At 44.9% G+C, this 24,715-nt stretch overlaps 1 protein-coding gene across 1 annotated transcript in view; it reads left to right on the top strand.

Annotated features, from left to right (window-relative positions):
* Positions 1-338: 338 nt before the first annotated feature.
* Positions 339-24,715, top strand: part of LOC116834761 (uncharacterized) — a 79,524-nt gene continuing 55,147 nt past the window's right edge. The window contains exons 1-3 of the mRNA XM_075061998.1: positions 339-765; positions 880-1,259; positions 5,146-5,239. Coding sequence (XP_074918099.1) covers positions 723-765; positions 880-1,259; positions 5,146-5,239 — 517 coding nt within the window. The 5' untranslated portion in view covers positions 339-722. The remainder of the gene's footprint in view (positions 766-879; positions 1,260-5,145; positions 5,240-24,715) is intronic.

The following is a 24,715-nucleotide window of genomic DNA, read 5'->3' as shown; positions in this document are numbered from 1 at the left end:
ACATCCTAATATCCAAATTACGTATTCTCCTAACATGCGTGTGCACAGGGGAATGCACAAGTGGGGGCAAGCAGGGCACGTGCCTCCCCTTCCCCCCTCGGTATTCTTCTAAAAAAATATGCTTTTCTGCTCTAGCTCCAGCCCCAGCCCTGGCCACTACTCCAGCCATGGCGGCTGACCACTGTTTGCTGCTCAAGCCCTGGCCCATGACCTGGCCCCTGCTCCAGTTCCCAGTCCCCGCTCTAATGTGCCCATCCAAAAGAGATCAAATTTAAATTCTTGTGCATGCCCCTGTCTGCTGTGCCTGGAAAACAAACCAAAAACAAAGCACCTGACAGATGGAAATTACATGAGATTCTATGCAAACAACTACACAAGTTTCACTGTATTTGCGTCCACTTCTGCTTTAGTAGATGTGGCTGCATTATCTGGAGGACACAATCCTTGATTTGAAAACATTTTTACCCCTCCAGATTGTTTATGAAAACAGATGAGACTTTAGCCCCCTCACCCTTCCTGGGATTTTAGCTTCTGACCACCTGACCACATACATAGTTTGATGCTTCTGAAAACTTACCCCACACATCTGCAAGCAGGAGAGCTACCATTGGATCCTGCTTAAACAACTCATTTCCTCTCCCCAGCTGCACCTCTCTCCTTGTCTCTCCATCTGAGGGGCTATTTCACAGTCCTCTGTTTCAAGTTCAACCCAACCAGTGAGAATGTTACTGCTGCAGGTTCTTATTGTGACTTCAACATGGTCTTGTAAGTCATTTTTCCATTCTGTTCTTTTCCACATGTACCCATTCCTTCAGCAACAAGACATTCCAAATTCCTTCATCTTCGGGTTTATAGTATCATCTCCTTTTTTCTTTCTAGATGGATCTTCGCAAATAACTCTGACACAAACTCCACCATCTGTCACCAGAGCGGTAACTAAAAGTGCATATATGTGGTGTAAAATTTCTGGTGGAAGTTTTAATTTTAACAATGAGTATATACACTGGTATCGACAGAGCCCCGGGGCAGCTCCAGAGAGGGTTCTGTATATTAGAGGAGAATCAGTTTCTACAGATGAAGGTTTTGATAGCAAAAAGTTTAAAGCTGCTAATGATGTTTCTGCATCCACCTCAAAGCTCACAGTACACAACGTAATCAGTGAGGATGCTGCAACCTATTATTGTGCCATCTGGGATCGCACAGCACTAGAAAGCCATAGACAACCTGTACAAAAACCCACTCTGCATTCTGAGCCAAGTGTATGAAACCAGACACATCCCTTATCCTTCCTCTCAACTTGGAACCAACAGCAGAAACTCCTGACTGGTTTCTGCAATAGGTCAGGAAGAACGGCAGCACAGAACTGGAGTTTTGAACTACATTTTGTTACAAATCACCACAACAGCTTTTAGAGCCAGCCAAAGTTGTTTTGACATATAGTTTATTCCCCCCAAAAAATGCAATTTCAGTTTAACTGAAACTATTTTCAAATTTAGGTTGAATTTACAAATAGTTTAGCTAAAAAAAATAAGATTTTTTTAATGTTGAAATTTCATTTCAACATTTTGACTTTTCAATTTGAAACATTTCATTTTGAAATTGTCAGATTTATTTAAAAAGAACACTCTGAAAAGATACACACCTCCCAAAAATAAAACATAATGAAACACAAAAACAACCAAAAAATGCTTTGGCAAGAACAAAATGTTTTATTCAATCTGAAATGAAAATATTTCAGTTTTTCATTTTGGTGAGAAAAATAAATAGGTTTTATTTTGGGTTTAGCCAAAACAAATTTTGGAGGGCATTTTTCAGACAATTACACACATGTTTAACTTTAAGCATGTGGATAGTCAACCATCTCTGGAGAGCAGACAATTGCCTATGGCAGCAAAATGTCACATATGTATAACTCCTTGTGCACATGAGTGTTGGCTGGTAGAACGGCATATTTGTTTATAAAAGCCCTAGACTGAGGCTAAGCTCTCTGAGAGCTAGTCTACACTAGAAGCACTACATCAGCACAGATGCTCCGATGCACCTGCGCTGCTAGTGTGTGTCTGGTGAAGACGTTCTATGCCCATGGGAGAGAGCTCTCTCATTGGCATAATTATTCCATCTCTGCGAGAGGCAGAAGTGATGTCAGTGGTAGAGCGCCTTCCACTGACAGTGCTGGTTTTGACAGCGTTTAGGTTGCTGTAGCTTGCATCGCTCTGGGGCTGGCTTTTTCACACCCTAAGCGATATATGTTAGAACATCTTAAGCAATAGTATAGACCTGCTGTCAGTCTTGACAATGTTCACCCCAAATAGGAAGGACGTGAAAGTAAAACTAGGTTGGAGAAGCCAACATACTGGTGATATGAAATATATGCTTGTTTCTTCTCGGTATTATGATAGTCTTAATATCATAGAATGGAACATATATTGAGGAGATAGATATACACATACAGAGAGCATGAAAAGGTAGGAGCTGTCTTACCAACTCTGAGAGGCCAATTAAGTAAGAAAAAAACTTTTGAAATGATAATCAAGATAGCCCAGTACAGACAGTTTGATAAGAAATGTGGGAATATTTACAAGGGGAGATCAATTCAATGTCTTATCAACTCTCAGAGTTGGTAAGACAGCTCCCACCTTTTCATGCTCTCTGTATGTGTATATATATTTCCTCAATATATGTTCCATTCTATGCATCCGAAGAAGTGAGCTGTAGCCCACGAAAGCTTATGCTCAAATAAATTTGTTAGTCTCTAAGGTGCCACAAGTACTCCTGTTTTCTTTACTTACATGATCACATGATATTTTTGCATAGGACCCCTCCCTCATTCAATGAATCAATAGTTATTCAGTATTTATTTTTATTCTTCACATCCATGATGTGGCCTCAAGCCTTATTTAACGCAGACCATCCAAACATGGGCATTTCTATGGTGCTGTCACAGTAGTATCTGGGTACTTAAACGTTAATGAATTTCTTTTCACAAGAGCCCTGTGAGATTAAATGGTGTTATTAACCCTGTTTTACTGTGGGGGAACCGAGGCACAGAAGGATTATGGCCAAAATTGTTAAAAGTGTCCACTAATTTTGGATGCTTTACCTGAGACATCTACTGCCTGATATTCCACTGTACTTTACACTTTTATAGCACTCTATATGTTCAAAGCACTGCTCTGACCAACTTCAGCACTCAATTGTGAGTGCTCAGAGCTTCTGAAAATCAGGATCCAGGAAGCCACCTAGAAAAGGAGGCACACATAATGTGTAGCCAGCCGTGAATATTTTGGGTTAAGAGAGATGCCCAGCATCACACAGGAACTCTCAGGCACAGGCAGAGATAGAATCCAATTATCCCTGTTTGCACCCAACTGCCTTTATCATGACACCAGCCTTTCCTTTCCTGCAACTCCCTCCCTCATCCACTAGACACCTTCCATATTCTAAAGCAAATGAGTCCATGGTCCTACATACGGTTGTGTAATGAAGGAGGCTGTTGTGATTCAACCCCAGAGCACCAACCACCCTGGGCACAAAATGAAACAGGAGTCCTACGGCAGAAAAAGTGTGTGATCATGTAATTAAAGACTGCATTGTAACACATATACATAAGTGGACCAAATTAAGGTTACCTGGGCAACTTTAAGTCTGGCATTTGCTAACTTCTGAGTGCTTGATTTTACAAACTTAATATTCTATTAAAGTAGTCTTTTTTATACAGTGTCCTAATTTAAAAAACAAAATAGAGGTTCCATTCATAGACCTCTGTCACTTCAATTAACAGAGAAACTGGTATCGCTACTAGGCTGTTATCCTCTATGTGGATCAGGCACTAAAGGAGGATGATACACACATTTTGCCAATGGGTTTCACAGGTATTTCTTGAAAGAAGAGAAATACTGAAACTGAGGATTCCTGGGTTTAATTCAAGGAAATTCAAGGGGGATTAGGACCTTTGGTTCCCACTATAATAATAATATGATAATTTTCATGATTTAGGGCCTACAGACCTAACTGAAGGAGAGGGGTTCCACTGTGCTAGATGCTCTAGACCACAGTGAGAAATGGTCGCTGCCTCTAAAAGGTTATAGTCTAAATAGACAAGATATAAAAAGAAACGATAATCTCCTGTCCTCCATCTGTAAAATTAGAACTATGGGCCAGATTTTCAAGAAGAGCTGAGCACTTCTTCCTCCAGCAGAAAACAACAGAAGCTGTGGGTACTCTGCACCTCTGAAAATCAGGCTCATGGTAACTTGCCGATGGGCATGCATGGCATTTGTGACATTGCTGTGAATGGAGTTCAGACTTCCCGAGTCCTAGTTTAGTGCCTTAACACAGGGCATTAATGGTGGGAGAGTGCACTACAATTCGCTATATGGATCTCTCCTTCCATGGAAGAAGAATGCACTAAGGCCAAAATTCTCAGAGGTATTTAGTCTCCTAACTTTCACTGAAATCATCCTAAACACTGAATTAGGATCTGGACCTAAGAGCCTAAAATGGTTAGTGACACTCTCTCTCTCTCCTCGTACACACACACACACACACACAACACAAGGGCCGCTCAAGGGATCAAGGGGGCCCTGGGCAAAGCATTTTGGGGCCCTTCCATAAAAATTACAATACTGTATTCTCGTGGGGCCCCGCGGTTGAGCAAATTGCCCACATGCCCCGCAGGGGTTGACCCTGGAAATACTTCCACATGCTCCGGCACAAACCAAGTTTGGAAACCTTCTTTAACAGGTATCGCTGGTTTCAGCATCAGCTAGTGCTAAAAAGGCACTAAAGCCATAAAGGGTTAGAGAAATATTTTCCGTCAAAACTTTTTTGGATCGAAAACTAGGGGTTTAAAAGCAGAAAAAAATTGTGGCCAATGTCTGCTTTCTCTCAAATTTGTTGTGTTTTTTTAATGAAAGCTGAAATAGTCGGCCAACTGAATAAGTTGGTTCAGGAAGCGTGTGGCCAAATATTTGCTGCTTGCTGTGTGATTGTTTAAAGAAACACTAAAATTCGCTTAAAAAAATCAAAACTTTGAACCACCTCACTTGTGACCAAAACGCCTGAGCCACCCAAGTAGATTTTCCAGGTTCTGACTCTGCTGGCTTTCTTGATCATATCTGTCCCATAACTTTGGGTTCATCTTAGGTAGACAAAGACCCTACTGGGTCAAACCAAAGGTCCATCCCAGTTCCTGTCCTACCGACAAGCATGCCAAGTGCCCCAGGAGTGAACCTACACGGTAATAATCAAGTGATCTCTCCCCTGCCATACATCTCCACCCTCCGACAAACGAGGCTAGGACACCATTCGTTACCATCCTGGCTATAGCCATTAATGGACTTACTTCCATGCAATTTATCTGTTTCCTAGAGACTGACTCCATGGGTCCCTCACACAACTGGTGATGGTAGTGGGTTTGCTTTAGTAGTAGCTTATGTACATCTCCCGGTTGCTCGTTTATCTAGGAACCTGTTGTGAAACTGACATGCTCAAATAGCTCATCGGAATGAACCTCTAAATTAAATTAACCCAGGCTTCTCAAACTGGGGGTCGGGCCTGAGGGACCATATACTGGGTTGTGACCTGTCACCCTCCCTCTAGCATTTATGTGTTTTACAATATGGGGAGGCAGGTCACACTCAGAGGTTGCTATATGGAAAGGGGTCACAGAACAAGAGTTCACCTACCTCTCGAAGCCTCAGGGAATGCAGGGGAGGGGAGGGGGCTCCTTTGGTAGGTCAGAAAGAGGTAGGTGGTGTAGATATTGCTCTTCTCATGTATCCCTCTCCCAGGTGGCTAATTTAAATGAAGCTACTCCTCCTGACATAATCTCCGGCCGATTGAATAAGCAACTATAATTTGGCATTGAAGTAGGAGGCCCTAATGGAAAAGCTACAGCGGCTCTATCTCAAGCCCAAAACGCTGCTGATAGACTTAGAGTAGGGGGAAAAGGCCCTATGGTGGGGGGCCTCCCCAGCCTAGCCCTCCCATCTGATCCGCCCTACTCCTGCACCAACTGCCACCCCATTAAGAAGCTCCCAACCCATTCATTTTGGCTCCCGCTCAACCGAGCCTCAGTGTATCCCGCAGTGTCCCTGAACAGCTGTGCAGTGTGGCTCCCGCGGAGCTCCTGAGCTCCGCCCTGCTCAAAGCCACGTGGTAAGGGAGAGGGCTGGGCGCTCAGGAGTCCTGCCGGAGCCACAGGGCACTGCTATTCAGGGACGCTGCTGGATCTGCTGAGGCTCCGGTGAGGGGCGGAGGCGGGCTGCGGCGGGAGCCTCGCCCGTTCTCCTGGGGGCCTGCGGAGCCCGGGGCCTGGGGCAAATTGCCCCACTTGCCCCCCCCTCTGGGAGGCCTGACACACACTCAATAACTTTCCTTCCTGAAAAGGTGCAGCAAGTTCAGGAGACATGGTGAGATGTCTGGAAGCTCTCTTTGCTTTCTTCTTCCCTGGTAAGTTTACTGGACACACTAACTGTAGTTAGTGATTTTATTCTGTATTTATTGGTAACAAAAAAAAAAATATTTGCCTGAATCTCAAGTCCAATGTAACAACTTGATGTTGGTGCAATCCCAATGAAGCCAATGGCATTGCACTGAAATAAAACTGGTGTTCTGAAATGGAGAAATCAGAATCCATAATCCTGAATGGTTCCTCACAGATAAAGGGTCTGATTCTTCACTGCCCTGTACCTTGTGTAATTGTTCACACTATCTTTCCCCAGGTGTAAACAGAAATAGATTTTTCACTCACACTAGAGATAGGGGCTTTACCCATTTTCCCCTCACATTTACATAGACATAAATGGCTACACAAGCTGCAAGGCAATAGATAATTGAACCCTTGTACCTTCCTCAAGAACTTGCAGGTTGCAAGACCATGTACGTTACTTCTCTCTGAAGAGGGGAATGTATCTAGGTGCGGTCTCCTCAGGGCTGCTTTCTCTCTTTTTGCCTTCCAGCTGTCCTGTGGGCCATTCACCTGGAGCAGGAGCAGATCTCAGTCACAAAGCAGCCACTTCAAGCAGCTCTGCCACATTCACTTGCAAGGTGTTTGGTGGATCAGACTCTACCTACATCCACTGGTACCGAGCCTGAGCTGTAGAGGCCCCACAGAGGCTGCTATACCTCACTCTCTCTGGGTCAGACTTAAAGCGAGAGGCAGGCTTCTCCAGTGACAAATTCTCAGTCTATGGGACACAAAGCATCTCTAATTTGGCAATGCACAAGCTGGAAAAGACAGATAGTAGCCGCTATTACTGTGCCACATGGGATTTTACACAGTGCCACAAGCTTCCTGCAACCCTGCACAAAACCACCACAGCTCTGTGTATGGGGTTCAACTCTCTCATTACTGCAGCAGCACAGTAGGCTGAGCCCTGCCCCCCCGCCCCCGACCTGCCCAGGCACACCAGCTGACAGAACAGGAATAGCCTCAGTATCTCAAACCACAGCCAGTGTGAACTCCCATTCTACCAGCCTAAGTTGCGAAGGGATTTGCCTCAGCCAGGGAAATGGGAGTTTACCTAGTGGGTGACACAACGCTGACATCCAGTGACTGCCTACCAGAGCTGGCTCCATCTCTAAAGGCAGAACAAGTGATTGAACAGTCACTGCCCATTTGACTTCACAAAGCAGTGAGTAACCAGACACACTGGGGAGTGAGAGAACGAGGAAGAATGGGGTAGAGACAATAAATAACTGTGGACGAAGGGGGGGGGGGTAAAGTGAATAAGAAAGGTGTCATGGTATAACCCCCACTCTGAACCTTAGCGTCCAAAAGATGGGGTACCAGCATGAATTCCTCTAAGCTTAATTACCAGCTTAGATCTTGCAGTGCTGCCACCAACCAGGACTTGCAGTACCTGGTACACTCTGGTCCCCCCAAAACCTCTCTGGGGACCCCAAGACCCCAAACTCCTTGGGTCTCACACAAAGGGAAATAAACCTCCTTCTCCTCCCACATCCTCCCTCCCTGGTACACTAGGAAGATCACTGTGATTCAAACTCCTTGAACCTTAAAACAGAATGGAATGTCACCTTCCCCCTCTCTTTCCCTCACCAAACGGTAATACGGATTCAGCTCCGTGAATCTAAAACACAGAGGAATTCACCTTTCCCTCCTTTCTCCCACCATTCCCTGGGAGTACAGACTTAAAGTCCCTTGAGCCTTAAAAGGGGAAAAATCAATCAGTCTTTTAAAAACAGAAAAGCTTTTAATAAAACAAAAAAAAGTAAAAATTGTCTCTGTAAAATCAATTTGGAAATGTTACAGGTCTTTCAGCTTATAGACACTAGAGAGAGTCCTCCCCCCCAGCAGCCAATACATCAGACATTTATGAAGCCTTTACCAGCAAATATCTACATTGCAAAACAAAAGAAAACAATCAAAAGACTACCAGCCTCTCTATCTAGTCTTAGCGCTATTTCTGAACATCATAGAGAACTGTATCAGAGGATTGAAAGAAAATCTGGTTGCACGTCTGGTCACACTCAGACCCAGAAAGAACAAAGCAAAACCCAAAAAACACAAACAAAGGCTTCCCTCCACTGAGATTTGAATGTATTTTGTCTCCTGATTGGTCCTCTGGTCAGGTGTTCCAGGTTCACTGTTTGTTAACCCTTTACAGGTGAAAGAGATATTAACCCTTAATTATCTGTTTATGACAGAAGGTGAGGAGAAGACATTCTCTAGGTAGGAACAAACAGCAGTTTGCATCTCCACTGGGAATTGTCAGCACATATCCATGGCTGGAGCTGTAGTATACACAGAATACAGGAGTTTTCTATTCAGTTTCAGTCACCATACATAAAATAACTAACTTGGCTTCTCTGAGTGCACACATGTGCCATGCTCGAGGAGTTAAGACAAGAACAGCAGCAAAATTTATAGCTTACAAGCTCTTCATTCTAAATGTGAGAAGGACACAGAAAATCTTGGGGGGCTTCCTTCCCATGGGAAAGGGCCCAATTCTCATATTCATTGGCACTGCACTCACTACAAGACAGAGCTTGGTGACAAAAGTGGCTGGATGCCATCTCTGTGTCTCCATAATGCCGGGGGTCAGCTAGTGGCTTGTTTTGCTCCAACTACACCTTAGCGCATTTAGTTGTGCCCTGCTAGTATTGGCCCTAAGGAGCCCTTGTGGAAGTTACGGATCACAGTGATGCAGTACCTCCCTCTAGCCATGTCCATTACAGCAGAGTGGAAACGGAATACCTTATTCTAGGTTCCAGGAATTCCAGCCTGTCCTGAGAATTGGTAGGTTTTGATTCACACTCATGACCTCTGATAGCTCATTTCACCATCAATTTCCTTTGACTGAGAACTTTTAATCATCATTACAAATGAGCAAATGAAACTGGTTATTGTATTGTTGATGGACATGTGGGGCTCCGGTTAATATCAATGAATTATATACGGTACTCATTCACATATAATTTAGAGAGTCATTCATGTGCATGTCACTTAGAAATACTGTTCAGAATGTCCAATATAGCTTAATATCCATTCAAGTTCTTGGCATGTATGTTAAGGAAACCATTTGGTCCACAAAAAAGTCATAAACATAGAACATTTAAAGAAGTGTGGTACTTACATATATATTTCCAAACAATTCATTAATATGTAGTTAAGGTTCATAAAATCAGAGAGGTCAGAAATGGAAAAGACCTATTACAGCATCCAGTCCATCTTCCTGCCAATGCAGAACTATTCCCTACAAAGTATTTTCTAGTGCTCTGTCTGGTCTAGTTTTAAAGGTCTCCAAAATGAGGGTTTCATCGTCTCCTGGAGAGATGATTCCATGCCTGATTGAGATCAATGATTGTTCACAGCATCCTCTGCATCAGTATGGAAGATGTTTGGTGTTTCTTTTTTCCTGCATTAAAGGTTCATTAAAGCACTTTGAAATCTCCAAATGAAAGGTGCTCTATCCTGAGCTATTTCTAAAAGGTAGTGGGTGCTCTCATCATCATCTGTAGGCACTAATGGGAGGTGAGAGACCTCAGAACGTCTATCATTACTTAGTGTTTTACAGGATAAGTTCCGTATGAGCAAAGTGTTCAGTTTATTTTTAGTAGTTCTCGGACTTAGGTACAGAATTCAAACAAGTCTTAATAAGATTTCATACTTGAGTTGGGTGACTGCCTTCCTTCTAGTCTCTTGACCACTATACCAGCAACTATATAATGTATATTTTAAAAAGTTATGACCCAGTCCTCAATGCAAAGTTATCTCTCTGAGTTCCTCAAAAAAACAAAACAAAACAAAACAAAAAACCAGAATTTTCTAAGGGCTGTAGCAAGATCTGGAACATAGACCTGGGAGTTGAGACATCTCAAGTCTACCTTTTTCAGAATGTGCTCCTTTCTGTAACATGGAGCAAATGGTGAAGGGAGAAAACGATATAGTGACACAAAATTTTTAACTGAATTAATATTGAACCATTAACACCTTATTTTGTGAAGGTACAAGATGTCTTGAGAATAAAAAGTTTATACAACAAATTATGCCCCCCCTTCCTCCCTCCCAGTACAAACATCCTTTTAACAAAACAGGATGTGTCACTTTTCAGCTGCTTCATCATCAAGACAGGAAACCAACAAATTGCTGTTTAAACATCTAGCAGGTTTGGACTCCAATTACTTCACCATTATTGTGACGAGCCTTTTTTTGTAAACAACAAGAACAAAACACCAAACAAACCCAAGTACATTCAGAAGAATCTTTCCCCACATTTTAGTATTAGGAATGGGATTTTCATTTTACTGTTGGTGGGATTTAAAGCCATAAGGCCCTGGCCTTGTGAGTTCCTGTTGCCTGTAATGGGAGATGAAGGTGCTCAGCACCTTACGGGATAGGCCTTTTCAAGTTTCATCCAGAGCCCAGTGAAGTCAGTGGAAGAATTCCCAGCCACTTCAATGAGCTTTGGATCAGGCTCCCAGACATCCATAACACACCCACTGTAGACTTTCACGCACCCTTTTGCAGTGGAACTACAGCTTTTGTAAACGGGCTCCCTTCAGATGTCAAGAAAAGGGCTGATGTTGGTTCTTCAGAGGCAAGATTGTTTGGCTGGGAATATTGTATATTTACAGCATTCACTACAGTGTTTCTATCCTAGAACTACATGTTTCTATATAAACTAAACAGTAAAAATAAAATTGGAGAACCCTATAGATTTTTACCACAAAGGCCATTTAACAGGATATAAATGTGTATGAAAATAAGTGCACAGCAAATGAATTACTATAATTGAATTTTCTAGTTCCAATATAACTGAGATAGAGGAAGATGGCGTATTATCAGACTACCTGAGGAGTCAATTTTGAAAACAACCGTCTATCCTGAATAAACTCACTTCAGACAATGAGACAATGACTATTAATGTGAGTCAGCTTACTCAAAACCTTCCTCTTCCTTGTACATCCCCATAAGAGTCACAGGTAAGTTAGCCCTTAATTAACGAGGCAGGGCTCAGACAATTCTCATCACCATCAAGAATTCCACAGGGCATCTTTCAGTCTTATTTAAACATCCAAACTCATCCACGTCCAGTACAGCCCTCTTTGTGAGATCATTCCTGATCTTATGATTAGAAAATGGCTGCCTGCGTACACAATATGATTTTTAAATCCTTGGAATTCAGACTAAGTTTCTCCAGGTGACCAAGTTTGGGCTCCTAAATACCTTTAGGATCTGACCCTAATTCCCTTTACCTAGCTAGGTCTGTTCAAAGAAAGATAAGACGTTTCTGTTGATAGAAAAAAAAGTATATTCCCCTCCACCTACCCAAAAATACAGGGACAATGCAAGTAGCACTCCACCTATACACTAAATTGCTATTCTTTTGAAATATGGTATATTTGTTGCTATGTTTCTTTGGAGAGCATGCAAATATATTCACAATGTTACAGATTTTAAGGAATTCTGAGAATAGTTTATTGTAAAGTTTAATGGGTTAAATTCAGCCCTTTGTAGAGGGGCAAGGACAAGATTTATACAGCACTTACTTCCCTCTTAAACCCACAAAATAGGGCTTAAGTGGGGTTAAAACAGTGTGAAAACCTTGTTCTGGCTCTGCACAGAGATGAAGGTCACCCAATAAAAGTTACATGCTCTTGGGGAATTGAGAGAATAGACACCAACAGATACCCAAAGGGAAACTCACAGACAGAGTGTATATAGCAACAGAATTCACAAACAGCATATGAAACCCCCTATGAAAGAATGGGAATCTACTGATGAGGTGAAAACAGAGATAATTCTTGAGGCATCTCTGACTTTGGAGGACACAAGAGTCAAATTAAGTGCAAGGACAATGTGTTTATTTATGAGATTCCTGATTTGTTTTCCTTGACAATTATATCATAACTATAAACTTGAGAGGACTCTGAGTCAAGACAAGATGAAAAATTCCTGAGTAAATTCTCCCTAGGAATTGAGGCTTATTCCAAAGCTCATTGAAATCAACTGAAAAACTTCCCAATGACTTCAATGGCCTTGGCATCAGACCTTTAGTGATCTATTTTCATCACTGCTTGAAAAAATTATATTAGTTGCCTTTTTTCATGCTGAGAGCATTATTCCTTGCTCAAATCTGCTGATGATTATGTTTAAAAAAAACAAGGGGGAGGCGAGTGCAGAGAACCTCAGTACCTGTAACCATTGTTATAAAAATCTGGTACTCTTTTTTGAAAGTTCTAAACAAGGCAGCAGTCAGAAGAGTTGTTGGATAGCATGAGGGAAGGTTGGTAGATGTTCATATCTCAAAATGTAGCCTTATGAACTTTTATATAAGGCAAACGCAAATCTGTATTGCCTTGAAATCACTCATCAGTCACTTCCTCTACTCAAGAGACCTCACCCTTTTTCTGAGATCAGAATTCATTTTCCTTTCTTTCTCAGTAGCAGGCTCAGCATAACTTAGTGAGAATGTTACTATTGCAAGTTTATCTTGTTGCTTCAGTAGTTTGGTCTTGTAAGTTGCTTTTTACACTCTAAGCTTCTCCATGCAGACATGTTACTGAGCAATGTTTGGAGATCCTCCATGTTCATTCAATTTCAGATTAAATGGTATTTGTCTCTTTTCTCCGCAGATGGAGAGGCCCAAGTACTGGTACAATCTCAACTATCCATCACAAGGGCAAAAATAAAACTGCACGAATTGACTGTCATGTTTCTGGCATAACCCTTAGTAGTGCTTATATACACTGGTATCGACAGAGACCTGATGCAGCTCTGGAACGGATTCTCTATTTTTCATCAGGAAAACCAGTCTTTGACCAGGATTCTGAGAAGGGAAAGTTTGAGGTAGAGAAGCAGCTCTCCAAGTCGATCTGTGTCCTGATGGTAAAGAAAATAAGCAAGAATGATGCAGCTACCTATTACTGTGCCGCTTGGGATCACACAGTATTACAAAAGCATTCACATTCTGTACAAAAACCTACTTTGTATTCTCAGCAACAGTCTTTCTAATGTGTTTAATAGAGAAAGAATTGTCTGTTCAAAAAAATGGCTCTTGAAATATACAGAACATCACCTTCTTGGTGGCCCTTTGATCACTAAATGAGAGCTGAACAGAGTTCTCTAGTTCAAGTAGAGTTCTCTGCAGTGGATTAGTCCTCACTGCAAAACAATAAAAATGAATATTTAAAACAAAAAGAAAGAAGTTGCTTGTAAATATCCCCTTTTTCAGAGCTGGGATGAAACTAAATGTCCATGAACAGACCCATCCTATTTCAGGATGACAGTAGGACTTTAGCACACAGATGTATTAGCACTGTTATGAGTAGTGAGATGGAAAATGGCCAAGTATCACAATTAAGTAGGAGAAAAATTAAAGAATTTAAGTCTGAAAAATATACTACAGCTCAATTCTGTCAGATGCTCAGTGTCTCCAGAAATGTTGTGAACACCATCATCTACTTCCACTGGTATCCATGTGCTCTGAGGGCACTGACTCATTCTTTCCATCATAAAAGGCTCAGCAGCTTCCCTGGGCAAATAAGTGAATGACAGACAACTACAGTTTTAACTGCGCTGTCAGCAGCTCTTGTCCTCCTGCCTCTTGTCCACCCCCTGCCCATTCAATTCTCCAAAAAAATCATTCATGCTTTCTTCCACACTGTCACATACTCATGGAACAGGCCCCTTGTCTCATATTGAACATCACTACCTTCTCCTCTGCAAGATTTCTATTCCACAGGATGTTCAAGAAATCTGCTAACATAATAACTCAGCTTTAGTGGTGAGTGAGGAGAAAACAAAAAACAGTGTGTTTGTGCATAAACAATTACATGGTGTACAAGAGTTCGCTGGGGCTCGAGCCTCTTCGGGGTGGTGGGGAGCCACACTGCCTCACTACACCCCATTGGTTCCGGGGAATTAGTCCGGCCAGGGGGTCTCCCCTCGGTAGCCCTTGCTGTAGCTAGCCGAAATGCAGTTAGTCCGGCCCTGGCTCGGGGCGGGGCAACACCGCGAAGTCTGGGTTCGGGCCCTCAGGCAGGGCTGAGCAGTAACAACAGTTTAAGCCCCGGCCGTAGGTCAGGGCGGGCAACAAACGCTGAACCAGGGGGCTCAGGCCCTCAGGCAGGGCTGAGCAGTAACAACAGGCTCCAGCCTCCTCAGGCCAGGGAGAGGGGGAGTCTGCCACCCAGGAGTTGGGTGGCAGGGGGGACGCAGGCCCTCCCACTCCACTGCGTCCCAGCCCAGGACCCTAGCAGCAGCTGAAGATCCATTACTTAGTCAGTGGGGATCCTGGCCGCAACACACCAACATAGGCTCTGGTAGTCCTGCAGCCAGACTGGGGTCGGCTGCCCCCGGGCTACTTCCACACTCCCCCTCGGGCCCTACCTGGGTTCTGGTGTTGGCCTCTGGGGGATCCAGGAGCATGGGTTTGTCAGGGCGGGGTTGGTCCGCAGGCCCGGCAACTCCTCTGGATAGCGGGCGCAGGGCAGGCCCGGCCAGTCTGGGCAACCACCTTGGGCCGCAGGAGTTTCCCAGTCGCGGTCTCCACTAGGGACATCTGCTCTCTCCAGCGGCTGGGCTCCTACTGAGCTCTGAGGACCGGCCTTTATAGTTCCAGGTCGCTGCCCGACCCTCTGAGGGGCGGGCTCAGAGCTCCCTAGCTCCACCCACTCATGCATCCAGATGGGCTCTTCCTCCTCCGGGGCGGTGGGGAGCCACACCACCTCACTACACACGGTAAAAATAATATGTTGAAAAAATAAAAATAAAGGGGTTTTGATGTTTCCCTTTCCCACAGGCTTAAGAGGTCATTCCTTTTTTTAGGCTGTCAGCAGCATAAGGCAGGACTTTGCCTCTTTGTTTTCACCCTCGGGCCCAGATCGAGTATTTACATTCCTTGGCTGGAGTTCTAACAAGAGCAGCAAGAATGTTGCTGTTGGAGAATTTTGTTCTGGCTACGGTTTGCTCCTGTAAGACTGTTCCTTGCACTTAGGGTGACGAGAGCAAGTGCGAAAATTTGGGACAGGGTTGAAGGGTGGGGGAGGAATAATAGGCACCTATGTAAGACAAAGCCTTGAATATCAGGGCTGTCCCTATAAAAATCAGGAAATCTGGTCACCCTACTCACACTGCTCTCTGCATACATTGCCACATAGCAGCAGCAGCTGGAGATCCTTCACATCATTTCAGTTTTATGTTGATATTTTTAACTGTTTCTCCACAGATGGTTCCTCACAATTGCATCTGACCAAACCTCAACTGTCCATCACCAGAGAAGGAAGTAAAATCATATGAACCGGCTGTCATGTTTCTCTATCAGAGGATTTTGGCAAGGCTTCTATACACTGATATAGACAGAGACCCGATGCAGCTCCAGAGCACATTGTGTTCATCTCAACGCAGTCTGTCTTGGACGGAGACTCGGATAAAGGAAAGTTTAATGCTGAAAAGAAGCCTGGCCAGTCTACCTGTACCCTGACCATAAACAAAATAACCTCCAGTGACATTGCTACTTACTATTGTGCCTATTGGGATCATACAGTGTTAGAAAACTGTAGACAGCCTGTGCAAAAACCCACTCTGCATTCTGAGCCACAGCCTTTTGCATTTATGAAACAACTGTCACCGCTCTAAAAATTCCTCTCAGTCTGGAGTCAGTCGCAGAAACTATTCATTGGCTTCTGTAGCTAGATAGGAACAGCAACTTCTGATTTAGTGCGTATTTTCCAAATATATCTGTAAGAGGAGGTCAGGACTACAGAACAGGAGGTCACCTAGGGCACAAAGAGGATTTAGGCACCTAATCCCATTACAAGTCAATGAGAGTTGTGTGTTTAGCTGCCCCTTGGCCTTTAAAAATAAAAATAAAAAATGTCCGACTGAATATTAGGTGAAGCCAACAGTCAGTAGTTGTCTGTGTGGGTTATTATGGACTGACTGGGTGGAGATTTGTCATCAGTCTAGAGGAGCATAACACTTGGGGTGAAAAATCTGGCTCTAGAGAAGGAAATGGAGCCAGGCTCTCACTCCCACAGCTGCCTGACGTGACAGTCTCCCAATCCAGACATCATTAATCTTCTGAAGCATGAAGCAAGTGAAAGTAAAACAGGAGTGTTGGACCCAGTGTGCAGGTGCAATAATCTACCTGCTTATAATTCCCCAGTAACTGAGGCTCATCTTGCTGAGGCTCACTGAAGGGCTGTCTGGATATGTGGACTCTCTACTCAGACCCTATGCCACCAGCACTCCCAGCTATCTCCGTGACACCACTGATTTCCTGAGGAAACTACAATGCATTGGTCACCTCCCCAAGAAAACACATCCTAGCCACCAATGGATGTAGAGGCTCTCTACACAAACATCCACACACACAGATGAATACAAGCTGTCAGGAACAGTATCCTGATGATGCCACAGCACAACTGGCATGCGAGGCTTGCTGTGCTTTTACTCACACACAAATATTTTCAAGTTTGATGACAATATATATCTCCAGATCAGTGGTACTGCTATGGCACCGCACGGCCCCACAATATTGCCAATATTTTTATGGCTGACCTGGAATCAACGCTTCCTCACTCTCGTCCACTCACTCCCCTTCTCTATCTACTACATTGATGACATCTTCATCATCTGACCCATGGGAAGGAGACTCTTAGAAAATTCCACCATGATTTCAACAACTTCCCCCGACATCAGCCTCAGCCTGGACCCAATCTACACAGGAGGATCCACTTTCTAGACGACCACGGTGCCAAATAGTGATGGTCACATTAACACCACCCTAGTATCGCTATGCCTACCTTCATGCCTCCAGCTTCCATCCCGGGCACATCACACCGATCCATTGTACAGCCAGCACTGAGGTACAACCGCATCTGCTCTAACCCTCAGACAGAGACCAACACCTACAAAGTCTCCACAAGCATTCTCAAAAACTACATACCCGCACGAGGAAATTAGGAAACAGAGCAAACAGGCAGACGTGTACCGCAGAAGCCTCTCTACTGGCAAGACAAACCCAAGAAAAGCAACACAACAGCGATCTCCACTAGCCATCACATACACACCCCAGCTAAACTCCACATGCTCATCAAGGGATCTACAACCCATCCTGGACATATGATCCCACCACTTCTGGTCTTGGTGGCGGCCAATCCTTGCCACAGACCACCCTGCCCAACTTCTCTGAAACGTATTCCACCAGCAACTGCAGTCAACACGTACATAGTACTCTAGCTCAGGAAACCATCCATCAACAAACCTCGATGCCAGCTTGCCCACTATCTACACCAGCGGACACCATACAAGGACCTAACCCAGGATCAGGTCACACCTCAACTGGTTCATCACCTGCACAGTCCACCAATGTAATATACGCCTCATTTCCATATGCCAGCATGACCTCTGCTAGACATCGGCAGCAACTGGACAGTCACTACGGAAAAGGATAAAGACACAAATCAGAATCAGAATGGCACATATAATACAAACCTGTAGAGAGCACTTCAACCTCCCTGGCCACACTATAGCAGCGCTAAGGTGGCATCCCTGGACAAGAAAAACTCAGGACCCAAGACTTACAGAGAAACTGCTGAGCTTCAGTTCATCTGCAAATTTGACAAGACGACCTATCGTCAGCCTTCTGGACTAAACAAAGACTAGTGAATTGAAGGATCCAAATATGCCAATTTTACAGAACATTCTGCACCATCACGTTTCCTCCCTTGGTTTCAAACTCTACATGCGTAGAACAGGGCCCATCACTCCCTGATTAAACTAACCGGTCGTATCTCTAGCTGCTTGCTAGCATATATATACCTGCCCCTGAAATTTCCACTCCCTGCTCTGACGAAGTGGGTAGAGTCAACCAACGAATTTAGACTCACGCTCCAAAACGTCTGTTAGTCTATAAGGTGCCAACAGGATTTTCCTTCTGCTGCTCATCTTGCATAGAGTCCTTCTCAGGTACAAGAGCCTTACGTAGTGTCTAGATATTCCATCTGTGATCTCAAGTGGGGCTTTAGGGTAGTCCTAACGGGCTTACCATTGCTTCAATGGGCTTTGGATGCAGATCCAAAAGTCACCTCAACGATGCCACACGCCAACCACCCTGGCCACTTTACATTTGCATATTACTCCACTGGAAACAGGAAGGCTGTAGTTACTTTTGGTTGTTTTTCTGTTGTGTTAATAGCCCTGAACCACAAAGAGCTTTATTGTTCACGTTCTAAAAACCACAGAGTTCTGTTCTGAAGGACCAGCCTCTCTTTAGTGATGAAACCAATTGAGCAGAAAACACATGTGTGACAGCAGGTTAAACTCTGCTGAACTGATAGCATGGCTGTATAATTTCAATCCTAGCATGAATATTCAGGGTACATCAACAGAATCACGAGTCCTACTCCAATGATCTGATAGTCTAGCTGGGTTCCTAGACAATGACAATAAATGGGTTCAGTTCGTCAAACCCAAAGGGGAAAGCTTGTGATTGCAAGATGATACTTCAAAGAGAAGCGCAGAAGTGGAAGCATAGCTTGTTGAATGATGCTCGGAAGACATAGAAAACTAATGGAGCAACAATATAGAAAAGACAAGGATGGATTATTTACAGGAAACAAACAAGGCGTATAAGAAAAATTGAGAGTTACTCAAATTAATTCAACAAAAAATGTCAGTGGCAGATTGGCCCTTTTTCAGAACTAGATAAAATTGACTGCAAATATACAATTGCAGATTCATACCTATATCAGTAGAGGGCATTAGCACACAGAGATAAAACCACTGTACATCCACTCTATTTATAGAACAGAGGGCTAGTATCACACTGAAGTAAGGGCCAGGTCTACACTGGCGACTTAAATCGGTTAATGGCCGATATACCGATTTAACGCGTGTATCCGTTCACACGACGTCGTCATTAATATCGAGTTAACGGCCCTATAATCGATTCGGACTCACTCCCAAACGAGAGAAGTGGGGCTAAATTCGGATAGCAATAACTCGGATTAGGGTTCGTGTGGACGGAAATCGACGTTATTGGCCTCGGCAGCATCCAGAGTGCAGCACTGACCGCTCTGGACAGCAATCTGAACTCGGATGCAGCGGGCAGGTAACAGGAAAAGCCCCGCGAACTTTGAATTACATTTCCTGCTTGCCCAGCGTGGAGCTCTGATCAGCACGCGCTGGCGATGCAGTCTGAGAATCAAAAAGAGAGCTCCAGCATAGACCGTACGGGAGATACCAGGTCTGAGCGCTGTATGGGGAGACAAATCTTTGTATCCAGCTCCGTTACAGAACACGAAATGCCAAAGCGTTTGAATAAAAAACTCCAGGATACCACAGCGCTGCGTGACAGCGTAACGGAAGCCAGAGACTCAAATGGACGCTCATACAGGGAGGGAGGGGGTAACTGAGGACTCCCAGCGTATCCCACAGTCCACAGCAGTCTCTGAAAATTATTTGCATTCTTGCTGAGCTCCAATGTCTCGTAGGTTCAACACAGGTTCTGGCGTGGTTCAGGAACAGCTCCTCAGTTTATTCCCCCCCACCACCACGGAAAAAAAAGGGAAAAGATTGCTGTGCTATGGCGTTTGCTCAATGCATCCGCGAAAAGGCGCCAAAGGGTTGTCTGCTGCCTTCACAAAGGAGGGTGAGGCTGTACCCAGCACCACCCGGGGAAATGTTTCTGCCCCTCAGGCACTGTGCTCTCAACACGGAAGTGGGAACTATGGGATAGCTGAGGAACAGCTACCCAGGCACGCTCCTGAAATCGATGGTAGCTTTGGACCATGGACGCAAACAATCGATTTCAGGATCCCACTGTGGACGCGCTAAACCGATTTTATTAGATCTGTTTTGTAATATCGGTTTAAGCTAATTCGAAATAATCGTGCAGTGTAGACTACCCTAGGAAGCGATATTCCACTACTTCACATCTGGGGAACTCAGTAAAAGCAGGATTCTGGGAAGTGCTTAATATCTTCAGAAGAGTTCTGAGTGCTGTACTGGCAACAGCACCACTCAGGGCAGCACCTCCCATGTTCAACAGATAAAGAAAATAACCCCCAAGAAAATTAGTCTTCACTGTGCCATCACCATGGCTCTGCCTGTCCCTTCATCTTTGTATTAGTTACAGTCATAGCTAGGAACCCCAATCACAGATCTGGTCCACACTGCACAGGGCATTGTACAAACAAGCAACAAAGTTTGCATCCCTGCCCACAAACATCTTGGTGCTTTCTTCCTCCACTTGTGTGTGTGGAACCCCCCGCTTCCCCACAAACCCCCAAACCACTAGCCTCTTCTCCTTCAAATCCCTCTCAAGACTCACTCCTGCTGCAAATCCTACAAGAAATCTGCTGGCAAATAATGACTCTGGTTGGGGAAGGCGGGGGACATGGTATATTTAAACATTAAGTACCAAAAATTCTCTGCTGCTGAAAATACCCTTTTAGACTGAAGATCTTTGGGACAGTCGCTATGTATAGCACCGAACACAATGGGGACACCATCTGGACAGAGGCCTCTTGGAACCACTGTAATATAAATAATTATGAGACCAGTCCTTCATTACCCAGACGTCCATGATGCAATCTACACTGGTCTAAAGACAGTGGAAGAGTTTGCTTCATGCCAGATTATGCTCTTTGATAAAAGTAACTTCAGATGAGTTTCAGCCATAACTCTACCTTATCATAAATTTGCATATGCAGTCAGCAAAACCTCATGCCATGTTAACTAAATGAGTCACTTCCGATCCCCAAATGCACTTCTCTGTCCATTCCAACAGTCACAGTTATCATAGATGCAGGTCCAAGCAAAACCTGTAAAATGTTGCTGCTCCGTGTCATTACTCTGGCTTTGGTTTTGTCTTGTATGTTTTTTTTTACTCTTTTCTACACAGTTGTACATTACTGAGTCACAACTCACCATGCTCCCGATTCATGTTAATTTTTGGTTTTCTTTCCTTGTTCTCTTTCTAGATGGATGTCCACAAATACATCTGAAATGAGCTCTGTTGTCCTTTACCAGGGCAGAAAATAAAACTGCACATATAGACTTAAAAAAAATAAAGCAACACAATTAATAAAAATCTTTATTGTGAAGTAGTTAAGGCCACCACATACATAACATACCTGATTCAAAGCCAGAAAAACCAAGTACCATGACCACAGCTCCTGTAATGCTGCTGGTAGAAGCAGGGGCGGTGCAAGGAAGTTTCGTGCCCTAGGCGAAACTTCCACCTTGCACCCCCCCAGCTAACCCCGCCCCCCCAAGGCAGCTAACTCACCCCCCTAGGTGTCCTTGGTAATCATGGTTTCTGCTTTTGTTGGGGTCTTGGTGTTATGGAATGTGCTCCTCTGGGGGCTTGAACAGAGTCTTTTTTTAACTCCTTGCTACTAGTATTTGGATCTATTAGGAACGTTCAGGGAGTGGAGGAATGTGTTGCACGTCTGGTCCGAGTGAACAACCCAAAAACTAACAGCACAACAGAACCTTCCCCTCCTTTAAGCTTTAAAAGTATCCTGTTCCCCTGCATTTGTCCTTTTGTACAGGTGACGCCAGGTTATCGAACTTGTTACCTTTTACAGTAAAGAGATAAAGTAACTTCTGTTTTTATTGACTCTCTATCTGTTTTATGAAAATTGGTATAACATATAGACGTTCAAGGAGGGACCTGATAGGAATGGCTTTTAAAGTTTATTACCAGAATGAAGAGAACTGATATTCTGACTTCTACTATGACCGCATCTCTTATACTTATGCATGCTGGCTGTAATAAGTTAGCTTTTTTACCTCCTTTTTTCATCTATACCTGCCATACTTAAACATCAGTTGTATGTTGATGGTCTTATATCTAGCTCATGAGAACATGAATATCTACTCGTGCTTTCATAATGATTAGATTAAGACGTAAACTGTTTATGGGGGGCGGGTGTGTGTTGTGTTTTTTTTTACGCTTTTTTTCAATCTGTGGCTCAGAATACAGAGTGATCGGTATTTGTACATCCTGTCTCTGGCTTCTAAAACTGTTGGATCCAGGCAGGGCACAGTATAAGTGCAGTCGTTGTAGGCTTGTTTGATACTGTGGGTACAGGTGGAATTTTTCAGTTGTGTCAGCGTTAAACTTCTCTTTTTGTCAAAATTGATTTATCAATGTGTTTGTCTTTAAAGATAGAGTATCCATTCTGGAGCTTCTCCAGGTCTGTGTCGATCCAGTGTATTATAAGCAATCACCAAAATTCATGCCAAGAAACTTTACAGTCATCATTCTTGCTGTTTTAGTTGTTTCTTGTGATGGATAGCTGAATCTTGATGTCGTTGTAATTGTGCAGCTCGTCTACAAGAAAGGAAGAAAAAAATCATAGCGATGTTTGGAGGCGCTCTGGTTTGTCAGTATTGCATTATTTGTAAAAATAGATGAACCACTTACATGACCAAAATTGAAGCCATAAGCACCTGCACCAGCTAACTTCTCACTGGCTTCGTGATGCCTGAATGTCTGAAACAGAAGCTGAGTTAGATCGCGGTGGAAAGGCTGAGTGCCTTTTTGGTGAGGGAAGTGACTCCTTAGTAGCAGCCGAGAGAGTTCTAGTTGGTTGTAGGGTATTTCGTTCATGTGAGGTTATTACTGATAGTCATTTAGAAAAGTGAGCCAGGCATGAGTTTCAGCCTAAGTCCAGTATGAGCACTTTACTCTAGTTGACTTAGGACCTACTCATTGTTTCTTAGGGATGGACAATGTGGGTTCATGTTTGGGGGTCCTACTGCTCAATCAACTTTCTTATTTAAGCTTTATTCTGGAGGCATCTGCATTAAGCCCATGCTGTCATTTTAACTGCTTTTGCTGCCTTCCCACTGAAGAAGTCACTGCCTGTTATCGGTGTAATATTTTATTTCGTTCCCTAGAATTAAGCTTTCAGCAGTCATTCCCTGTGCGGACAGGGGACTGTGCCTGTAAGGGCTGAAAATTTCCCATCCAAAGTTCTGGGTTGAGGATTGAACATTGCTCTGTGACTAGCCAGTTTGGCTGACACAGAGAGCAGATCTTCTGCAAACCCCTTAACAGGGTTGATCACGAACACTTATTTACTCACCCCTCTACCGTCAGGGCCAGGGTGCCAGACATTTAGGCAAAATAGCGCCGCTGGCGGCCTGTGGTTTGGGGGCGCCTAAGCCCCTCAGGTGAGGAGAATGGAGAGTGAGGCGTTGGCTGGGGGTTGCGGAGAGGGTGCCGCATAACGAGGGTGGGATGGGATGCGCCAGATCGGGACAGTCCCATGCCCCAGGCTACCTCGCTCTGGCCTCCTCCGCTGAGCCACAGCCCTCCAAGTCTCCTCCAATTCAGCGCCGCGCTGGGCAGGGAGGGAATATTAGAGCGCTACGATGCGGCTCAGCTGGAGGAGGCGGCAGCCGAGGTGAAGCTGGGCGGGCTACTTCGACAGGGCTGGCGTTCCGCAGGAGGGCTCCCAGTCGGGTGGCTGCTGGTGTGGGGAAGGGGGAGTCTCCCCAGCAGGGTTAGCTGCGGGGCTAGGGGGGCGGGGAAGAGGGGAAGTCTTCCCCAGCGGAGTTAGCTGCCGGGCGGGGGGGAAGAGGGGAAGTCTCCCAGGCAGGGTTTAGCTGCGGGGTGGGGGGAAGTGGGCAAGTCTCCCCAGGCGGGTTAGCTGCTGGGGGGGGGGAAAGAGCCGGGAGTCTTTCCAGGGCAGGGTTTAGCTGCTGGGGGGTGGGGGGAAAGGGGAAGTGTCCCAGGCAGGGTTAGTGACCGGTGAGGGGGAAGAGGGGACGTCTCCCCCAGGGGGTTAAGCATGCCGGGGTGGGGGAAGGGAAGTCTCCCCAGAGGGTTAGCTTGTGGGGCGGCGGGGGAGGGGAGAGGGGAAGTCTCCCCAGCCGGGTTAGCTTGGCTGGGGCGTGGGGTGGGGGGAAGGGGGAGTCCTCCCCGGCGGGTTAGCTGCCGGGGGAGGGGAGGGGGGAAGTCTTCGGCGGTTAGGCGTGCGGGGTGGGGAAGGGGAACGTCTCCACCAGCAGGTTAGCTGCTGGGGCGGGGGGGCTGGGGGGGGAAGTCTCTCCCCAGACAGGGTTAGCTGCGGGGGGGGGAGAGGGGAGGTCTCCCCATGCAGAGTTAGCTGCCGGGAGAGGGATGGGGGGAAGTCTCCAATGTCAGGGTTAGCTACCATGGGGCCGGAGGGCAAGGGGTTAGCTATCGCGCGGGGGGTTAGCTGCTGCAGGGGGGTCCCTGGGTAT

Source organism: Chelonoidis abingdonii, chromosome 2 (assembly GCF_003597395.2).
Source record: "Chelonoidis abingdonii isolate Lonesome George chromosome 2, CheloAbing_2.0, whole genome shotgun sequence".
NCBI classification, from domain to species: domain Eukaryota; kingdom Metazoa; phylum Chordata; order Testudines; family Testudinidae; genus Chelonoidis; species Chelonoidis abingdonii.
This window is presented reverse-complemented; position numbering and strand designations above follow the sequence as displayed.